Below are 22,488 nucleotides of genomic sequence, written 5' to 3' on the forward strand. Positions count from 1 at the left end.
TACTTCCTCTTGTTTGTTCCTTTATCTGCTAAAAAGAGGCCATAAGAGGTGTGTGTTACTTTACCAGCTTCTCAGATGGGGAAAGCAAAGCAGTGACCAAGCAGTTTAAGTGACGTACCCAATGTCTGCAAGGGAGTCGGTGACTGTCCTCATGGCTCTTAGTCCTATTCTTCGGTTCTAAAGCCGTTTTTCAGAGACAACTGGACAGTGTCATCCACCAGCCAAGTGCACTTACCGCCACGGCGCCTCCTGCTGGTAGCCCTGGGAATTAGCTTTTGTTTGCTTTCTGGAGGCCTCCCTCTGGCAGGTGTCTCCGCATGTTCTCACTTCACTCTCCAGTCTGGACCCGCTTCACTCTTGCTACTACACTCCAGCTGTGCCTGCTCCAGTGTCTCTTGACCCCCTTCCGGGGGGTCCTCTCTCCACACCAGAGTCCTCCCTTCCTAGGGAACACCCAGTTACCTTGGACCCTTCTTGCCTCAGTGACCCACAGCCAGTCTTCAGCTAGCCCCTGCCTCAGGGCAAACTCCAGTCTGGAATGGCCACTCAGCATTGTCAGGGGGTGTGGACCTGCTGCCTTTGCCTACCCCGGCTGCCTCCCTGCAGCCCTAGTAGCCTCAGGCCTTGCTTCAAGCCCTGCAGCCTGGGGGCTTGCCTACCTAGAGTTTCCCCAGCTCTGCCTGCCTGCCTGCCTGCCTGCCTGCCTGCCTGCCTGCCTCCAAGAAGCCTCTTGCTTCCCAGACAGCTAGGTCCCACCTGCTCTCCAGCCAGAGTGAACCCTCCCCTACTCCCTCCTGGAGGCCTTCTTTATGTAGCCTCAGCTGGGCCCTAATTGGCTACTGCCTGCCACAGCTGTGGGTTTTGCACCCCGCTCTCTCCCAGGATTCCGGGTTTTACATTTAAAGGGCCAGGGCGGGGCAGATGCCTCCTCACAATCCGGAGTGGAGCTTTTCCTGACGATTCCCGTTAGCGACAATGAAGGGGGAGAGGATGACGTCAGACCCTGGCTGATGGCCACATGCAGTCTCAGCAGATACACAGGGTGGCCAGGTGGCCAATATTCACCCGGACAGTCCGGTATTTTCGGCTCCTGTCTGGTAAAAAAATTCAGAGACTACTGGACACCTGAGATGTCCGGTATTTTCTGAATTTTTCCCCAGGCTAGGAGGCGAAAATGCCGGGCACTTGGCAACCCTACAAACATTCAGCGCCCGGACTCCCCCCCCCCCCTCGAGCCTGCACCCTACCCCGGCCCGCAACACCCCCAACCCCCACGCTTACCTGGTTCCCTAAGTCTGCCGGCACAAAAGGGGACATACTGTTTTAATGCTGGTTTGGGGGGGGGGGTTGTTTTTGTTTTTTGGCTCAACAACTTTGGTCTCCCCGCCTTTTTTTTTTCCTTTCAACAGAATTTTTTCTGGGTGCTTTTTTTTGCGGGGGAGAGAGGGGGGGGTTCGGTATTTTTGTTTCAACCATCTGGCAACCCTAGATACAAACGGGAGTCACCACCTGAGGATCTGCCCCCCTTTGAACACATCTGGTGCATTCTTCTGCACCACAGCCAGAAGTTACATGGGTGAGAATGTTGGAAGTAGCCCAATAACCTAGGCCTTAGGGACACCTCACGTCCCCACTTGCTGCTGAAATGTCCCAAGTCCAAATGAGAATGGGAAGTCAGGCCTATCTGCTCCCTTTGAGGTGGCATCTGAAATTCAAGAAACAATCACTAAGATGATGAGTGAATGTTTCCTCCTTGTCCCAAATAATTTACCAACATTTTTAATGGCCCAACACGCCTCCCCCTTGTTTTAATAGCTCTGCAGTGAGAAACAACAAAGGAAACCCAACTTTGGGAAAGGGAAAATGTTACTCATGCAAAACAGGAACCACCACCATTAACTGTGGAGCTGAGTCAAAGATTCAGGTGGAAAAATACTGGCAGAGATCATGTCCCGAAATAGAACCACTACATTTTCCTTACCGGGCTTTTGCAGCAACCAAAATTTCACACCGGAACATAGTCAGGCCGGCTGCATGCAGAGACAGGATACTTTGTGAGTGCTAATCAGTTGCATATGGTGGCATTCAGTCAATAAAACTACGAGTTCTTTATCTTTAATATTGTGCCGAGATGACTAGGAGACCCTCAAATCCCCAAATATTTGACATCCAAAAAGAACTTTGATTCATTCCACATCGGAGACCCTTTCATATTTGTTTTCCAGGAACAGACTTTGCTAGAGAGCCTCACAAAAAGCCAATATAAAGTTTTAATGCGCCAGTATTTGCCGAAAAGCTAATTTTGAATTTCACCTTCAATTGTAATAATAAAATAAAGGAAAAGGTCATGCTGAATGCATAAATCATGCTATAAGGGAATGGCGTGACTTATGGAACGAACAAGTGCTACACAAAACCAGCCATACGGGACTCTTTGCACATTCTTGATGTAGAGAAAAACCTCTCGCGGAGACATTGGTGGCATGTTTTTGAATAACAAATTTCACGATCAGCTCATAAACAAGAGGAGAGACAAATGACTGCTTCGTTAGGCTGTATTTGCTTAGCTCCAATAATGAGCATATTGATTCAAAACTCAACAGTGAAGCACTTATAATGTTATCACTTGTACAGTAGATAGAGCCAAGTCAAGATTAAAAGGATACCCTGAAAATTTTAGGTGCTACAAGATAAGTCAATGTCCAGCATCCTCACTGGAAATTCTCCTTTAAATACAACTAAATCTTGTCTCTTTCTCTCCACAGAGATTAACCCAGGGTTTTATGCAGAGCCAGGCATGAACCACACATTTCAAATCTAGATTCTAACTTTCCCAGGATTTGGGAAGTTGTCTGAATGAAAGAGACAGGAATATTTAACTCAGAGATCAAAACTTCTCCGAAGTGTGGGGATGTCTAGGTCAGACCTCATGCCTCAGTTTGGAACCATCTGCTTACTGAGAGCTGGGTCAGGCACGGAGAAGGAATAAATCAAAATGGGCCTTATCCGGACACCAAAATAGATGCAAGAAGTCCTGTTTCCTGATTCCCCCCAGCACTTCACTGGAGAACCGGTGACTTCTCGTTCCCGTCTAGTTGAAGGAGATTAATGGAATCTATCCTCAAACAGCGCCACTAACACAGGCTGCTTCTGAAAGCACAATACCAATCCCTTCACACCAATAATGCAGAAAGGCTAACGACTCCAACACAAGCAGGTATCAGCATGAGAGCTGAGATTAGAACTCAGGTGTGCCTGACTTTGGCTCTTATGTTCAGTCCCCTTTCATCTCACAGACCTTTTTTGAAAAATCTCTTGCCATGCACAGCACACGCTGTGGTTCCAGGAATCACTAGAGAAAGAAACCCAGCAAAGAAAGAGGACTATGTAGCACTTTAAAGACAAACAAGATGGTTTATTAGCTTCTTCCACTATTTGATCTGAGGAAGTGGGTCTGGCCCATGAAAGCTCATCACCTAATAAACCATTTTGTTAGTCTTTAAAGTGCTGCATAGTCCTGTCTTTTGTTTCAGCTACACCAGACTAACACGGCTACATTTCTATCACTATTCAGCAAAGAAAGGAGAGAGAAAACATTGATCCTCCACTTCCACCTCCCCATATGGATAATATTGACAGGCTTTTACAGACAGAGATGGGACCAGGATTAACATCTCCATTCATGCTGCTTTGATTCAGAGCCAGTCCTATCCGGCCCAGGAAGTCACTTCAGATTACGTATTTCCTATGCACTAAAAGCGCCTGGGGCGGCGTGGTGGAACCTGACGCAAGAGGTGACATGTCGCGGCCCCTTCCCGCCTTGGTTTCTTGTGGAGTTTGGGGGTTTCTGAAACTTACTTGTTTCAATTACAGGTTAATAAAATGCCACTGAAATTACTGACCCTGCTTACAAGCGGTAATGGGTTTAAAATCAGGGAGCAGGAGGGCTCAGATACCATGGAGATGGGCACAGTCAGCCAGAGCTCTATTGTACATGCCCCCCCTTTCACCCAAAACACGGTCTTCAACACCGCCTTGCCCACCGCTGCGCTCCACTTACCCAGAAGCTCCACCCGGCCGCCGCTCATGCAGTTTTCCAAATAAATCCCATCCTTGAAACAATCTTCCTTCCTCTTGGGTAGCCCCAACATCTCGCCGGGCAGGTCCAGCACTTCCCCTCCAGAGCACGAGCAAGGCGTCTGCATGATGCCACAGGGATGGGAGCTGCTGCTGGTGGTCAGGCAGGTGTCTAGCCATTGGCACAGCATCTGGCAGGCGGCTTTGCTGGGGCTCCGATTGCCCACCACCAGGTACTCCACCGAGAAGTCCTGCTCCTGAGGCTTGGCGGGCTTCCGCCGCCCATGCCCACCTTCTCCCGGGGGCGCGGTCTGCTTCATCTGGAGGAACTGCTTGTTGGACTGGAGGAAGGCGTGCCTGGTGGACGTGTCGCAGAGTTTTAGCACGTCGTCGAAGCTCTCCATGCCCAGGTAGGTGCGGGTGGACTCCAGGAAAGAGTCGAACTGGTAGGTGCGTATGGGCTGGTGGCCACATAGGCCGGTGGGTTTCAGGACCTTCATGTACAAGGTGTACCTCCGGGGGTCCGGGTTCTGGATGATCCAAGAGCACCGGGAGGAGTTCGATGGGAAGACAGCAAAGGAGGAGAAATAGCCAAAGAATTTCCCCTGGACCAGGGTGGTGCAGGGTGTTTGTCCCAGGTCCAGGGCGACCACAGTCCACAGGAAGAAGAGGGGTGATATCAAAAGCAGGTTCAGGGCAAAGCCAGTGCTCCTCATCCTAGGTCTCTGGTCCTATGGAACTCAAAGTAAGTGTCAGGCCGGCGCCAGATCTTGGACATAACAGGTGCCCGCTGGAGAGGGAAAGAGCGAGTTTAGGGGACTCTATGCGGAGTTAAGCCGATCTCCCCATCGCCGGACTTGGGCGCCCCTTTGTGGCCATACGCGGCACCTGGGGAAGAAAAGAGAGAAGGGAGTTGGTAACTCGCAGCGCACCGACCGGCTCTGAGCTCTCCCCGCGCTCGCAGCCCCGGGCAAGGCTGCGGGAGACCGGCCGGCCGCTCCCAGGGAGGGAGGGGCACCGGGCAGGCACCGATCCCGCTGCTCGCCTTTGGCTGTCTCCGCCCGGGCGCGGGGGAGCTGGGGGCGGGGAGAGTCGGGTTTATTCTCCGGGAGCCTCCGACCTGCTCCGCCTCGCCAGGCCGGCTGCAGCGTCCCCTCGCCTCCCTCCGCCCGGGGCTGGCGCCTCTCGCCTGCTTTGGCCGCTCGGGTTTCCCTGCGCCGGGCAGCGGCCAGGGCCAGGAGAGGTGCCCGGAGGACGGCAGAGGAGCAGCCCCCGCTGCCCAGCCCGAGAGCCACGGAGACCTCAGCCCCGCTCCCCTGGGCAGCCAGCGGCGCCCTGCCCTGCGCCCGGTATAGACCCTGCCCCGCACAGTCCCCGGCCGCCCCAGCGCTGCGCCCGGTATAGACCCTGCCCCGCACAGTCCCCGGCCGCCCCAGCGCTGCGCCCGGTATAGACCCTGCCCTGCGCCCGGTGCGCCGCGCCCAACACAGCCCCTGCCCCGCACAGCCCCCGGCCGCCCCTGCGCTGAGCCCCGCACAGCCCCCTGCCCCGCACAGTCCCCGGCCGCCCCTGCGCTGAGCCCCGCACAGCCCCCTGCCCCGCACAGCCCCCGGCCGCCCCTGCGCTGAGCCCCGCACAGCCCCCTGCCCCGCACAGCCCCCGGCCGCCCCTGCGCTGAGCCCCGCACAGCCCTCTGCCCCGCACAGCCCCCTGCCCCGCACAGCCCCCGGCTGCCCCTGCGCTGCGCCCCGCACAGCCCCCTGCCCCGCACAGTCCCCGGCCGCCCCTGCGCGGTGTCTGCAGATGGAGAAGGGAGCAGCCGGTAACCTGCGCCCAGCGCTGCGCTCCAAACCTCGCTGGCCAGGGTGTAAGTCTTCCCCTCCCCCCCCCCGCCCCGCCTCCCTCTCAGGGCCCGTCCGCTGCTCGCCCTCACACTGCCCCCACTGGCCCGAGCCCCTTCCCTCCGTGCTCCCCACACACCCCAATGGTCCCTTCCCCCATCCCCCGTGCGCCCTCACACTGCCCCGGGTCTTTCCCCCTCTCCCGTGCGCTCCACACTGCCCCACGGTCCTGTTGGCACGAGCCCCGTGTGCCTCACACAGCCCATTGGGCCCTTCCCTCCTTTGCACCGTCCCCTGTTTGGCTCCTCTCATGCGCCCCTCTCCACTACCCAAGAGACCCCTGCCCTGTGCCCCCTACTCATGGGACCCTTCCCCTGCCACATTCCCCTCTCCACTCCTCCCCCGTCCCTGCCGAGGTGAGTTGGAGAAAAGGAGGGGGAGAGGGTATCAGAATAAACTGCAGCATCCTGGCCTGGCTCCCATGAGTCTGGGTGCAAAGCCCCCCAGGGCTCCCCAACTACTCAGGAGTGGCTGCAGCAGGTGAAGGAGAGCAGGGTGCACCCTCAAGCCTCTTTAAGGTTCTGGGGTACAGTGGCCCACAGAAAGGTGGGGGACCAGCACTTTTGAGGAGACCCGGTTCCTTAAAGGTGGGGAGACAGGGTATCCCCCTTGTGGGGAGCCGATTGCCTTACCAGGCCCTGCCCTCCTTGGGTGTGGTGGGGGTAGGGACAAGATTACATCCTCACCAAACCAACACTCTGCAGCCCCTCTAGCGACCTGACCTTCCCCTGGGACGCTCGGAGAGTCCCTGTGCCATGGTCAGGCTGATTGTGCAAACTGGAGGCCTGGGCATGGGGGTGGGAACGGTGCCACGCACCCCCTTGAGAAAGGGCAGATTAAAGCAGGTCACCCCAGTGTAAGGACCGGAAGCCTGGCAAAGGGCATGGCAGCCCATGAGGGACCTACCAGCATCCTGCTGACACGTGTACATGGCTGTCCCTTGTCTGAAGGCAGTGATTCTCCAAGGGTGGCCCCGTTGCACCAGCTTCACAGATTTTAAAGCCCAAAGGGGTTATTATGTTTGTCTAGCCTGACCCCCTGCATCACACAGGCTGGTGAACCTGATCTAACAATTCCTACACCTTGCCTTAACTTCTGGTCATATTAGAGCAGGTCATTGTGAAAGTCCCTTCTCAACAAAAAGACTACAAGCCATGGAAAACCCACCACCGCCCCGGGCGAGCTGTTCCACCACGTTAAAACTCTGCATGAAAAGGCAGTTTAAAATACATCAATACTCCCTTAGTGTGCATTGGCCATGCAAGCAGGTGTGGTAATTCCCACAGGGATGTTACAGTGATCACCAAGGAGGAGAAGTGAAGGGTTTTGTACAGGACTCTTGCTAACAATGTAGTCCACAGGGGGAGAATGCTTGAGAACTCCTGCCTGAGGACTGGTAGGGGTGTGTCAGTGTTCAGACCACATCCTATGTTCAGCTCAAACCCAAGACACCGCGGTTCCTGGTATTCCCAGCCAGGGTGAGAGGCGGTGACCCATTCAGCCCATGCATTTTCCCCCTGTGCAGTCAGCACCTCAGATCTTCCTTTTGCCACTAGACAGAGCTTCCGTACTCTATTTCTGATGTAAGACTGTGTTTAGACTTCATTGGATGCTTGTACCTTGCTGCATGCGTCAATCTCATTTCTAGCATCGATACCCAGCATCGGAAGGGACAATTTGAGCAGTTGCATTATGGGGCGCTGGGACTAGAGAAATCGCCAGACAAGAGGAAGACGTTGAGTAGTAGCAGAAAGTGTCACGTGCGGCCCAACAGGAAAGGCCCATCAACACCAAATGGACCATGGTGAGACATTAAAGAGGACAAAAGACATTGCTCTACTCTCTCCACATTATGAAGATGAGTTAGTGGATTCTTCCTCCCAGCTGAGTTCACACAGGAGGAGGGGAATAAAATCCCATCAGAAGAAGGAGCCTTATCTCTATGCTGCTTGGATTGATGGGGCAGGACGCAAGGTTTTCTACACCTAAGCAAGAGACCCTCACTGTTCAGCCAGCGTTAGCTCTAAAGGACTGATACAGCTTGTGTCTATTGCTTTTTAAAACTTGAAAGCGTAATTTGTGTGTGCATATCTGTTCTGTTTTAACCTTGTAAATAACCCTCTTGTTTCCTTTTCCCACTTAATAAACATTTTAGTTTCTTATAGGACTGGCTACAAGAGATGTCTTTGTGTAAGATCTAAAGTGCAACTGAGCTGGGGTAAATGACTAGTCCTTTGGGATTGGGAATAGCCTGAATATTGCTGTGAATGTTGGTGTAAGGGACTGTCAGTTACAAAAGTAAGCTTACCGGGGGTAGGGAGTGGGGCGGTGAGGGGTTGACATAGATCCGAGTATGCAAGGGGCCTGTCCATGACTCCATGCTTAGGATGTTATAGTGGCTGAGGAGTTTACACATGATAATCAATTGGTGAAAGCTAAATATAGAACTCACAGCCAATTTGGAATTAGGCTGGGGAAGTTTGGCTGAAAGGATGCGACTCCAGCTACGTAAAGAACACAGCTGGAGTCAGTGTACCTTAAGCGGAGCTTGGCACCATCTCCACAGCAGGAGGTCAACAGGAGCAAACGCTTCCCTCAGCTTCCCTTACTCTTCACAAATCAAGGAGTGACAGCACCAATGGGGCCACCCTCAGCATTCGATTTAGTGGGTCCTTACTAGACCCGCTAAATCAAACACCAGAAGACTGATCTCCGGTGCGGTAAGTATAGATGTGGCCTTAGTGCCTTGCTTCCTTGCAGGCTGCCCCAAGATTGGTCCTCACGCTCTTGAGTCACTGCAGGCAAAGTGAAATCACAGGCTTGGACATCTCTGAGCGTTGCAAGGGTTCAGTGGTAGATCTGACTTCTGCAGCCTGGGTTTTATTTCCACTTCAAGTGCTGGGAAAATTATGCAAGCAGAGCGCTGGGTGTCCTAGCATTCAGCTAGGGCCTGGAAATCCAATCCAGCTGTACTTTAATCTGTTAGCAGTCTGAATCCCCAAACTCGATAGCCCAGATTTGGCTGTGCCAAACGCCACCGACGAACCAGATTTCTAACGTGCTTTACTACATGCCAGGTTCAAGACCCAGATTTATTCAGGAACCAGATCCATGTGGGGACAGAGAGCGATGTTTAAGGACAGTGCAACTTGCATGCCTCAGCCAGGAGCAGGTGAGCACCAAGGCAGGTCACTATGATTAATGAGTGCTAGGGCTAAGGCTTCTCTTATATCCTGAGCCTCGGGGGGGAGGGGAGCCCTGCCTAAGTAGCTTCGAGATCGAGCCACAGTGCTTGTGAGAGGGGAGAGCCTTCATCCATGACATCCTGGCATGCTCTGTTTCTGTGGGGAAGCCTCAAGTGAGGAGATGCTGATGCACCTAGGAAGAGCCGGGTCATCTCACAGCAAAACACCCTCCGTATGGGATTTTGGAAACAGTGACTGGCAGGGATGCACAAGGTGGAGGGGGTGGGGGGAAGAGGGTCAGGAACAAGGGCAGGTGGGACGGGAGAGTGAGGAACAAGGGCAGGAACAAACATCCGGAGATCTGGTAATGTAAAAGCTGAACCCCAACGAGACTCTACAAGCTGGAACTCTCTGTTCCCTGCAAAGCAGGTTTTCCTGCCTAAGAGGCAACCTGGCCCAGGTAAATAATAACCGTTTGCCAACCTCTAACTGCCTCCCACACTCCAGGATTTGGGTTGTAAAAGCCAACAAACTTTAACAAAGCAGCCCCGCTAATAGGACGCTGCGTTACGGCTGTTAGGCCCGAGGATGGATTTCCTCCGAATGCAGGCCCATCTGGAAGGATTTACCTCAGAAACATAAACACATTTTTTCTCCTGGCAGAAAAGGGAGATGTGAAGAGGAAAAAAACCCACAAACACCTGGATCTCCAATGTAGCACGCTAGAAACCCAGTGAGGTATAGGAAGAACAGTGGACTGCAATATACTGGCTATGGGCCCACTCTTGCAAGCTTAATACAGGCCAGACTTAAGAGTGCAATTAAAAGCAGTTTGGCTGAGTGTGTCCAGATAGAGTTACCATGTGTCCGATATTGAACTGGACAGTTCAGTATTTTCGCCTCCTGTCCGGTAAAAAAATCAGAAAATACCGGACACCTAAAATGTCCAGTACTTTGATTTTTTTCCCAGCCAGGAAGCAAAAATCCCAGGCTGTCTGGCTCAATACAGAGGCAGCCTGTCAACTCTAGTGCTTACCGGATTCTGCAGGGGAGCTGTCCGGCCCCATGCAGGTAGGCAAGATGGCAGGCGGACATCTGTTGGGTGTTTTTAGCTTAACTCTCGGGGTCCTTTTTTTCGGTATTTTTTCTGAAACCATCGGGCAACCCTACGTCCAGGGAAGTGTTGATCTGCTTTGTTCCGGCATGGAAGGATTGGGGACCATGGGTGTGTCTACACTGCAGATTATATCTGGGCCCTGATCCAGGTTTGAAACCAAGCTCCCACTTCTGTCCACACACAAAGCAGTCTGATCCGCAAGCACCCAGGACTGACTCCCTGGACCCTGCTAGGGAGTTGGCCAGAGCCTGAGTCCAAACCTTCTCGTTTTGAAGAACAGATCGAGATCCAGCCGCAGACCCAAGTCGAAGGTCAGTGTGTATAGTGCAGGAGGGGCACTTTAGCACAATCGTGAAACCCGGATCCTGGTTTACAGTGCACTGCGAGTATGCCAGCATAGACTCAGGGGGAGGGATAGCTCAGTGGTTTGTGCATTAGCCTACTAAACCCTGCATTGTGAGTTCAATCCCTCAGGAAGTCATTTAGGCATCTAGGGCAAATCTGTCAGGGATGGTATGTAGTCTCACCATAAGGACAGGGGACTGGACTTGATGACCTCTGAAAGTCCCTTCAAGCACTATGAGATAGACTTAGAAACATTGAGTCCCCAGGATCTACAGATCCAGTATTAGTATGCAGTGTGGACAATCTAGAGGTACAATTTGTCCTTCACAAGGGGATCATGCACTCACTGCTCTTCAGCTCAAGTGCAACACAAGCCTAGAGCAGGGGACAGAATGGTGACCTCTAGTCCCCCACCTTAGCAAGGATAAACATTTTGAAGAGGAACCAATGTCTTGCCCCCGTAAGAGTCCAAATTTATGCCTGACAATCCGAAGGTAAGAACGACTTTGACGAGGTCAGAGAGAAAGTGTCCACCCTGGCTGAGCAGCGCATGTCACTGAGCCAAAGCAGTGAGCTATGCTACCCAGACACCTAGAAACGGCCAGAAAAGACCATGGCCCCAGTTACATATGCAATCAGCCTAGCACAAGGCTACTGCCGGAGCCAGGGCAAGGAAGCCACCTTGGGTTGTTTCTCTCCCTACTTATTAATCATCTTTTTTCTAGTAGCCACTGGCAGCCCCCATCAGAGTCTGAGCCTCTGCGCGCTAGGAGCTGTACAAAGGCAGAGCAACAAACAACCCTTGAACAGCTGACAGTCTAACCGGACAAGCCCTGTATTTCTATCCCCTTTTACAGGGGCAGGGCGACGACGTGCCTGGCTCACTCCCATGAGCAAGACTACACAAGGAAAATAGCCATTTGTCCCCAGGGATAAGTTATTCCAGAGATCTAAATTCTCCTCTTGGGAGCATCAGCTCAGTCTTTTCCTCTTTCCGAAGAAGTCAAAGCCTTCCTGATTGTTTCTGTCACTCCTCTGGGAACTCTCTCTGATTGCCTGCATCTAGCGGTTCGCCCTGTTCGACTTCACAGGGGGGCCTAGCTCAGCTCTTATGCTCTCTCTTGCCTTCCCGGTGAGATGGTAACGCAGCCGTGTCCACCTAGCAGACCACCGAGGTCACCCCACAGGCAGTCAGCACGTTTACGCTGATATTACCAACCGGGACAGCACTCGGGCAGACCTGCCACGGAAGGACAGGGGCCAACGCCACAAGTTAATGGGGAATCTTTCTCTGGAAGGGCTGGAATTAGGGTTTATGACTCATAGTTTGGGAGTTCTGATTCTGACCAGCAGAGGGCAGTGCCACCCCAGCGTTAGCTACCAGGGAGGCAGTGGCATTATTGCTGTTAAATGACTAGAGAAAGGATCTGTTTGGATCACACTCCTCAGCAGCTTCCCATAAGGAACTCTGCCGTTCCCCCTTCGCCGTGGCTCCCCAGCTCAGACGTGTCTTGCAGTACACCAGGGACTTCCTGCTCCTCCATTTCCAGCCCTGGAGCTCGGCTTTGCAGTGTGGCCCATGACAGAGCTATCTCTCATCCTGTGTCCCTTCCCACGTGGAGCCTGGCTAACACCCTGCGGAGATATGCCTCCCATCACAGAGCACTCCTTTCCCGGGAACGCCAGCTGCTTTTAAAGACATTGCTCAGGATCAATCAGCTCTCCTTTCTGTTGGCCCAGCCTTTAAAGGCTCGTGTTAAAAAACCACGACCTCGTTCATGCCACAGAAGAAGGAAATACAGGAGGAAACAACCCCATGCTCCCAGGAAGCCAGAGGAGAGAACTCCGCTGGCTCAAAGTCTCTAGTTTTTCCCTTGCTTTTCGCTCTCTAGGGTGTGTCTAGACTACAGGGATTTTTCGAAAAAAAAAAAAAAAAACCAGCCTTTTTCCGGAAAATCTTTACCTGCGTCTAGACCGCTGCTGCGTTCTTTCGAAAGTAAATCGAAAGAACATGGCAGTTTTTTCGACAGCGGTAAACCTCGTTTTATGAGGAAGAACGCCTTTTTTCAAAAGTGTTCTTTAGGAAAAAGGTGCCATGGAATGCCAACCGTGCTTTTTCAAAAGAAAGCATCCAGACTGCCTGGGTGTTCTTTTGAAAAAGCGGCTTGCTTTTTCCAAAGTACTGGTTGTAGTCTAGATGCTCTTTTTCGAAAGAGGCTTTTTCGAGTGATTCTTTTGAAAAAGCCTCTTTCGAAAGAGGCTTGTAGTCTAGACGTAGCCTCTGAATTGCATTTTAAATGCCCTTTGCTATCGTGGATGCGCTCCCCACGTCTTCCCCTCCCAGGGATCCTCCTGCTGCCTACAGAATCCGTGCATTCCAGGTCGTTCACTATGAGCACGTGCGCAGCCAACAGGGGTGTCCCAGGAAGGCGCATGGCTGATCCACTGGTTACAGTAATCTGCCATGTATTTTAAGAGAGTTTGCCTGTCTGTGAGTCTGCCTGTCCATCCATGTTTTTTTCATGAACTCCTCCGAAAGGGTAAGAGCTGCGACCACCAAATTTGGCACACAGCTTCCGCTCATCGGGACTTAAAGAACAGCGAGGGATCGGTTGTGCCAGGACAATGGGCTGGGCTTGGAATGGGATTGGTTCTCATAAAACCAGACAGACAAGAGAATCAGCAGGCAGGTGAAAGGGGCTGGCTGGGGGTGCTCCCTTCTCATCCGGGACTGCCTCCATCCTGAGCCCCCCACTCCTCGGGGACCCTTTAGGGAAGGTAGGGGGCTGAACCCCCCCCCCCCCCACGATTCATGTGGCATTGCTGGCTGTTCCCCTTGCTCCTTGAGAAAGGGGAAAGTGCCCAGCTGGCTGCGTTCCTCACTCTGGCTGGGGAGCCCAAGCGGCAGATGAACCTGGACCTGCCCCAGCCAGGGGACATGCACCCCTCCCCGGCTGTGCCCACTGGAGCTGCAGTGGCCATGGAGAGGTGCTTCTCACTCGGCCCCAAGCTGCTGCGGTGAGAGAGGGCCTGGGGTTGTCCTCTCTCCTCAGGGCATCCTGCATCCTGACCCCTCCTGCATCGTCACCCCAGAGCCAGGATTTCAATGAAGAAAAACCGAAAATTAATCGAGATAGGGACCCGAGCAGCCCGGGGTAAATCTAGTGACTTATGCACTACTAGACGATTTACTCAGCATTGCTCGGGTCCTTAACTCAACTAAGGGGCTCTGGATGTTGCCAGCCATGGTACCCCACAGCCGCCTGGGCAGCACGGTCCCCGTCGATCCAGTCAGCCCTGGGAAACTGCTGTCTGGCAAGCGTGGACCCCACCACTCTGGCCTGCCCTGGGCAGCCACTGCCCTCACCCCCTGCCCTGAGTCCCACACAAACCAAATGGACTCCTGCACCCCCAACATTTCTGCCCTGAACCCCTACCCCCTGCCGAACTCCTGCATCTCTCCCCTGCATCTGCCCCACACCTCCCCTGAGTCACCCCCACACCTCCCAACCCTCTGCTCTGATTCCTGCACCCCCACCACCTCCCCTGCATCCCAACCCCCTCCCCCCCACACCTCCCAACCCCCTGCCCTGACTCCTGCACCCCCACCACCTCCCCTGCGTCTCCCCCAAACCTCCCAACCCTCTGCTCTGATTCCTGCACCCCACCACCTCCCCTGAGTCTCCCCCACACCTCCCAACCCTCTGCTCTGATTCCTGCACCCCCACCACCTCCCCTGCATCTCCCCCACACCTCCCAACCCCCTGCCCTGACTCCTGCACACCCACCACCTCCCCTGAGTCTCCCCCACACCTCCCAACCCTCTGCTCTGATTCCTGCACCCCACCACCTCCCCTGAGTCTCCCCCACACCTCCCAACCCTCTGCTCTGATTCCTGCACCCCCACCACCTCCTCTGAGTCTCCCCCACACCTCCCAAGCTCTGACTCCTGCAACCCCTACCCTGCCGTAAGGACCCGACACGCCAGCTCCATGTGCTCGTATTCATACACAGCAGCATCTTTCATCCCCAAGTGCTTCAGGTCCCCCCGCCAAAGGCAGTCAGGCTCTGGGACGAATTGCCCCAGCAGCCACACAGCTCCCAGGAAGAGCCCCCAGCAGCAAAGCTGAGAAGTGAAGGAGGGGGTTCAACACAATGGAACCTGCCGGGGATTTGGAGAGGGCGGAATGTAACTCATCACAGCAGATGATGCAGATGCATACGCCCGGCTCTTGCAGAAAGAGCTGCTGGTTCTGTCACGGTTATGGGGGGTCAGTGCTTATTGACAAGACAGGCCGTCCTGCCTGCATGAGGCTGCGTAAGGAGACACTGGGGCATCAGCTCAGAGGGAAAGGGGCTATGGAGCCGCTTGGGTCATCAACCTCACTTCCTGCAACAGGGGACTCTCCATGGGAGCTCTCTGGGCCGTAGTTTATCCATGAACCGAGTGATCGGTCCTGTTACTGAACCAGTAATTTTCTTAGATTCAAAGTCACGTTTGGGAAACAACAATCAAGCACAGGAAAGGAATACACGAAAAGGGAGGAGGGGCAGGACCCAACCTGGGCACCTCTTCCTTTTGCTGGCCTTTGCCAAGATGAGCTCAGCTGACCCGATGGGTCTGTAGCCGGAAGTGGCACCTCGGGCCGGCCTTTGGCTGACTTCTACCCTTTATGGTTCGCCGCAGATGGCTCCAGAGCCCGGAGGCCGGAGATCCGGTTCGTAAGACACACTTTGTGCCATGGAGCAAAGAGAGCCTGCTAAAGCACAGGGAGACAGGAAGGGGCCGAGCCCACCAGGGATGGGGAGCCCTGGGTCAGGAGGTGGGCAGGGGGGGAGGGGAAGTAGGCAAAGGATCATGATAAAATGAGTATGGGCCATAGTGTGCAAGAGATGGTTTAGCTGAATCCACCCCAAAAGCTGGAAAAACAGAGCAGAGGCCCAGACCCAACCTCCTGCCCTGACTCCTGCACCCCCCCCCCACATCTCTCTTCCGAACTCCCCACCCCTGCCCTGACTTCTTCACCCTGACTCTGAGCCCCCCCACACCCATACTCCAATCTCCTGCCCTGACTTCTTCACCCTGACTCTGAGCCCCCCCCCACACCCATACTCCAATCTCCTGCCCTGACTTCTTCACCCTGACTCTGAGCCCCCCCCCACACCCATACTCCAACCTCCTGCCCTGACTTCTTCACCCTGACTCTGAGCCCCCCCACACCCATACTCCAATCTCCTGCCCTGACTTCTTCACCCTGACTCTGAGCCCCCCCACACCCATACTCCAATCTCCTGCCCTGACTTCTGCACCCTGACTCTGAGCCCCCCCACACCCATACTCCAATCTCCTGCCCTGACTTCTTCACCCTGAGTCTGAGCCCCCCCCACACCCATACTCCAATCTCCTGCCCTGACTTCTGCACCCTGACTCTGAGCCCCCCCCCCACACCCATACTCCAACTTCCTGCCCTGACTTCTGCACCCTGACTCTGAGCCCCCCCCCCACACACCCATACTCCAACCTCCTGCCCTGACTTCTTCACCCTGACTCTGAGCCCCCCCACACCCATACTCCAACCTCCTGCCCTGACTTCTGCACCCTGACTCTGAGCCCCCCCCCCACACCCATACTCCAACCTCCTGCCCTGACTTCTGCACCCTGACTCGGAGCCCCGCACACACACATACTCCAACCTCCTGCCCTGACTTCTTCACCCTGACTCTGAGCCCCCCCACACACACATACTCCAACCTCCTGCCCTGACTTCTGCACCCTGACTCTGAGCCCCCCCCCACACCCATACTCCAACCTCCTGCCCTGACTTCTGCACTCTCCAACCCCCCTGCCTGGAGACCCCCATCCTGAATCCTGCACCCTCCACCCCCAGTACCCTGCCTTGAGCCCTCACCCCCCACACCCAAGCCCCCTGCCCTGAGTCCTCACCCCCAACCCTGACTCCTGCCCCATCCAACCCCTCCTCTGCGGCTCTTGGACAGCCTTTCCCGCAGGTCACAAAGCCGCTTCCAAGCTAACCCAAGCCCCAGGATCAGTCATAGACTCATAGAATACTAGGACTGGAAGGGACCTTGAGAGGTCATCGAGTCCAGTCCCCTGCCCTCACGGCAGAACCAAATACTGTCTAGATCATCCCTGATAGACATTTATCTAACCTGCTCTTAAATATCTCCAGAGATGGGGATTCCACAACCTCCCTGGGCAATTTATTCCAGTGTTTAACCACCCGGACAGTTAGGAACTTTTTCCTAATGTCCAGCCTAAACCTCCCTTGCTGCAGTTTAAGCCCATTGCTTCTTGTCCTATCCTCGGAGGCCAAGATGAACAAATTTTCTCCCTCCTCCTTATGACACCCTTTTAGATATCTGAAAACGGCTATCATGTCCCCCTTCAATCTTCTTTTTTCTAAACTAAACAAACCCAATTCTTTCAGTCTTCCCTCATAGGTCATGTTCTCTAGACCTTTCATCATTCTCGTTGCTCTTCTCTGGACCCTCTCCAATTTCTCCACATCTTTCTTGAAATGCAGTGCCAAGAACTGGACACAATACTCCAATTGAGGCCTAACCAGCGCAGAGTAGAGCGGAAGAATGACTTCTCGTGTCTTGCTCACAACACACCTGTTAATGCATCCCAGAATCATGTTTGCTTTTTTTGCAACAGCATCACACTGCTGACTCATATTTAACTTGTGGTCCAATCTGAGTCTACAGCTGCCTGTCCAGAGACTCACTTCAACTTCAATCAGCAGACAGTGGCATGGGAGGGGAAAATGCAGCGCGATGCTCGGGTTAGCCACAGATCAGCTCAAAACCTGGGGAGAGGGATTTCAACCACACAAGGAGGGGATGCGGAATTCCTGCCAAACCTGATTTTTAAAAATCCCAGAAGGCAGAGTCCTTCATTTAATCTTGGCCAACAGTCAAGGCCTGGGATTGCCCGGGTCTCAGTTTCCCATCTGTAAAATGGGGCACCAATGTCCAATGCTTTCAGATCTGAAAAGCTCTGGAGGACTGCCAAGTATCGTTGTTATTAATGTTATTGTATGGGTTTAAACTGCAGCAAGGGAGGTTGACGTTGGACATTAGGAAAAACTTCCTACCTGCCACGGTGATGAAACACTGGAATAAATTGCCTAGGGGGGTTGTGGAATCTCCAACACTGGAGATATTTAAGAACAGGTTAGACAGGAACTTCTCAGGATCATCTAGGCCAGTGTTTCTCAATCTTTTTTATAAAGTACCCCTTTTTCAAAAAAATATAAAAAAACCTACAGTTTTCAGACACTTGGGCTACGTCTAGACTGGCATGATTTTCCGCAAATGCTTTTAACGGAAAAGTTTTCCATTAAAAGCATTTGCAGAAAAGCGCGTCTAGATTGGCACGGACGCTTTTCTGCAAAAAAGCCCCGATCGCCATTTTCGCGATCGGGGCTTTTTTGCGCAAAACAAATCTGAGCTGTCTACACTGGCCCTTTTGCGCAAAAGCTTTGTGCAAAAGGACTTTTGCCCGAACGGGAGCAGCATAGCATTTCCGCAAGAACACTGACAATCTTACATGAGATCGTCAGTGTTCTTGCGGAAATTCAAGCGGCCAGCGTAGACAGCTGGTAAGTTTTTCTGCAAAAGCATGCGGAAAAACTTGCCAGTCTAGACGCAGCCACAATGTTTTTCTACCATTGCAACACATTTGTTTAAACAACTTAATCGTAGCCGGGTGGGCGATGAATTTTTTGGGTGTAAAAAGTACAAAAATAATAAAGCGCTGCAAAACTTCAAACAAAAATTCAGTTTTCTCCACATTTCAGTTGTGTTGACGTACCCCCCCAGACTTCTTTCGAGTATCGCTAAGGGGACTCATACTACTGGTTGAGAAACCCATGAGGGCAGAGGACTAGACTTGACCTCTTGAGGTCCCTTCCAGTGCTAATGTTCAATAAAAGACACTGGCTTGACACAGAAACCTCTCCACGGAGCAAGTTAATTACCTGTATAGGAGGATATTTAATCTGGGGGCCAATGCTCTGGGCCGTTCTCCATCTCAGGTACTTATATGCCCTCCCTTACTAAGTACCCCACAATCTTTAATGCATTAACTTTCACAACCCCCCCTTGAGGTGGGGCAGGGCTGTCATCCTCACTTTACAGATGGGGAACTGAGCTCCATCCGTTCCCCTGCCGGTGCCTTGATTTGGAGGGGCAAGAACATCCTTGGATTGCAGATCCTCCAGGGTGGAAACTATCTTTTAATTGGTGATTGGGCAGGGCTTTCGGCGCTGCTGCAACGAATGGCAAGTCATCTCAGGCACAGACGTTCACGCCCCCAGACACACACACATGCGCACACGTGGGTGCACCATCGTGGCACAAGAACAAAGGCGCTTGGACGAGTTCCTGCAGGAATCATACCCCAGCCAGGAACTCCAAGATGCAGCCACCCAGGGCGGGGGTGTCGCGGAAAGGACGGTAATGCACAAAGGTTCCCGTTTACTTGACTTCCTCTTCTTCAGAGCCCCGGCGAGACAGGCACTTGGGGCCGGACCGAACAGGGAGAAGGGGCTAGCTGGGAGGAGAGGCACAGGGCACTTTCCCGGGCTTCTTTAATCACAGGCAATACCCGCAGATGTTCCTGAATGATTTGTGCGGCATGAAGAATGTGCTTGAGCGGGCTGGGGGTTAGCTGGCTGTCAGCACATCACCTTGATGAAGATGAAGGATCAAAGGAAGGAGGTTTGTATTTATTTGGGGAATGGCTCGGGTGATGCTTCATCATGGAAAGTGACAGGAGAGCTCGTGCTTTCAAACACTCCTTCACTTGTCTGGGTTTCCCCTTCTGGCTGGGAAGCAGACAGGAGTGAGCAGGAGCGAGTTGGCTTTTAGCTCATGTGATAGAGGCATGCGGCTTTAGCTCCTAAGGCCCGGGGTTCAGTTCCACCTGCTGATAACCAGGGTCTGTTGCCTTTCCTCAGCTGTGCACCTCAGGACAAAGTTTGGTGAACTCTCCAGAGCATTGGTAACCAACTGTGGAGTCCCTCATTGCTGGGTCACCAAATCAAATCCAGTGTGGGCTGGTAATGAATGAAAGCTCCCCTCCAGAGCGAGTTACAATAGACAAGTGCTCTCCACTTTCTTCCTGAAGGATGAACACGGCTACAAAATGCTAATTTGCCCTCTTGTAGCCCATCCCATTAGAGCGCAGGAACTCAATGGGTGACAGAGTCCAAAAACTTGTCTACACAGGAAAGTGTCACCAGTAAAGTTAAACCAAAATAGCTAGTTACAGACTAACTCAGCTACTCCTCTGAAGCAAAATCACTATGTACGTATAAGTTCCCACTAATTCCAGAATAGGCCTGTCCATACAGGGAAGAGCATGTTTTACATATTCCACAGCTGTTTTACTTTACATCTTAGTGGACACCAAAAGAACTGTAGGCAAGCTCTGAGAAGAAGGCTGGCTGGTCTAATAGAATTATAGAATAGAACTGGAAGGAACCTCAAAAGTTCATCAAGTCCAGTCCCCTGCAGTCATGATCATGAGAGATGGCCAGCAGCCTGGGGACTAAGAGGTTAACTATACCTAACTCAGGTAGAGTTGGCCAACAGGAATGTAGGTAGGAATTTCAAACTGGGACAAAGGAATTTTTGTTTTTTCCCTCTCCCTTTTCCCTGGGCTGTTCCCTGCAGCTACTGAAGGAGACAGACATGTCTCTCTCTCCAAGAAACAATTCTTCACTCTTCTGTAAGTAGGGTAAAGTTTAGATAAATCAGTTTTATTGTTTTATGGTTTAGGAAATGGGATCTGATGTCTATGCACTTTTAAAAAATGTTTTGGCTTCCCTTTGTAACTAAAGGTACGTCTATACTAGCCCCCTAGATCGTGTAGAAGCGGGCAGTTACTTCGGGCTAGTCAATTTCTAAAAATGTCAACCAGTCGGGAACATGCAAATCAAGCACGGGCTTGATTTGCAATTTAAATCCTGGGCTTGATTTGCAATTCCGGTCACCCTCATTACCCTCCCTAGATCGATCTAGGGGGCTAGTGTAGACATACCCTAAGTTCTAGGCCCATGGTGGAGTTTCTCCATGAGTATTACTTTATTACTTTTCCATCCAGTCATTATGCTTGCAACAGGAATATTGTGGTGATACTAAAAGTTCTTTCACTTTCCTTTTTATTAATCTGGTATTAGTTAATGGTTGTGTCCTGGTTTGTACTTTAGGGGTGAGATTTCCCAAGTGATCTCTCCCCTGATTTTCTTATCAATACATGGATGGTGGCAGCAGAGTTTTTTATCCCCAAAATTTAGGTTGTTAAGATTCTGGGGGGAAGTTTTATACCAAAGCCTGGTAGATAAGGTTTTGGGGGACTTTTGCTGGCCCCCACTTCTGCATTTATCATGCCAGAGTGGGGAAGGAGCCATGACACCTGTCCTCACAGCAGAACCAAGCACCGTCTTCTAGATCATGCCTGGCAGTTGTTTGTCTAACCTACTCTTTAAAACCTTCAATCATGGCGATTCCACCACCTCCCTTCCCCCCGCACTCCATCCCACCAGGCAATTTATTCCATCGATTAACCACTCTGACAGTTGAGAAGTTTTTCCCAATGTCCTAATCCCTTACTGCAGTTTAAGCCCATGGCTTCCTGCCCTATTATCAGAGGTTAAGGGAGAACAATTTTTCCCTCCTCCTCATAAAAATCTTGTAGGTACTTTTAAATTGCTATCATCTCAGTCTTCTCTTTTCCAGACTAATGCAACCCAGTTCTTTAAACCTTCCCTCATAGCTCATGTGTTCTAGATCTTTAATCCTTTTTGTTGCTCGTCTTTGGACCTTTTCCAGTTTCTCCCTATGTTTCCTGAAATGTGGTGCCCAGAACTGGACACAATACTCCAGCTGAGGCCTAATCAGTGATGGGTAGAGCAGGAGAATGACTTTTTGGGTCTTGTTCACAACACTCCTGTTAATGTGCCCTAGTCTGATTAGCTGCCAAGTGCCACCACGTTTTGCGGTTAAGGAACTCGACTAGAACCCAGGAGTCGCTTGGCTTCCATTCCCTCTTCACTGGCCTGTTCTATGGCTGTCAGATCTTTGGAGACAGGATTCTCCTTTGCCACAGGTGGGTTTTGAAAGCACCGAGTGAATTAGGATAAAAGCTCTCACAGGGACTTGTGCTCTTAGCTCCTTTGGGTGCTTCTGAGTGTCCCGTGCTGTGCATTTGTACAGCACCTAGCACCATGCGGCCCAGAGATGCTATTGTAACATGGATAATTAACTGATCTACTTTTTACCCCCAGCAGGTGGCAGCAGGAAGGGGATGTTTGCCTGAGCTGTTCACAGAACTGGCTACAAACAGAAAACTTTGGTCGCTAGTGACAATAATCCAGCTCCAGAGGAAAGCTGTCTTCCCAACCAGGCTGCATACACCAACAGTTCCCCATCAGTCAAAACGTTTGACCCCAGCCTTGGTGAGAGAACCAGCAGCAGTTCACAGGGGTCTTATTCTAAAGGCTGCCTACCAGCAATTTAGAAAAGGATCCGTAAACCCTGCGCTAATGAGTTGACCCCGGTTCGTCTAAGCAGCAGCCGAATGCGAGCTGAAAATGCTTTTCATGAGACTTTTTTTTCTCCTCCTTTCCTTCTTCCCCTTTGCAAGCTGAGTCAAGCAATGCAGCACAGGGATGAATTGCTTGATTGTGCGCTTCTCCGTCTCCCCATGGTGCTGCCCTGACAGACGGGTTGGGGGATGGAGCGAGAGCCCAGCTGCTCCTTGCGGACTGTTCTCTCTCCGCCCACCAGGCATTTTAAATCAGATGCAAATTGACACCAACTCCCGGGATCATTC

General features: G+C 52.4%; 1 protein-coding gene across 9 annotated transcripts in view; it reads right to left on the bottom strand.

Annotated features, from left to right (window-relative positions):
- Positions 1 to 22,488, bottom strand: part of ADGRB1 (adhesion G protein-coupled receptor B1) — a 423,364-nt gene that overhangs the window by 282,577 nt on the left and 118,299 nt on the right. For 2 of the 9 annotated variants that reach the window (XM_075920015.2, XM_075920016.2), the window contains exon 2: positions 4,061 to 4,965. In XM_075920015.2, the coding sequence (XP_075776130.2) occupies positions 4,061 to 4,793 (733 nt within the window). In that variant the 5' untranslated portion in view covers positions 4,794 to 4,965. Of the gene's footprint in view, positions 1 to 4,060; positions 5,547 to 22,488 lie in introns of those variants that run through there. The other 7 variants (XM_075920021.2, XM_075920020.2, XM_075920022.2 and 4 more) reach the window with 5 other exon arrangements.

Source organism: Pelodiscus sinensis, chromosome 2 (assembly GCF_052426305.1).
Source record: "Pelodiscus sinensis isolate ZL-2025 chromosome 2, ASM5242630v1, whole genome shotgun sequence".
NCBI lineage: Eukaryota > Metazoa > Chordata > Testudines > Trionychidae > Pelodiscus > Pelodiscus sinensis.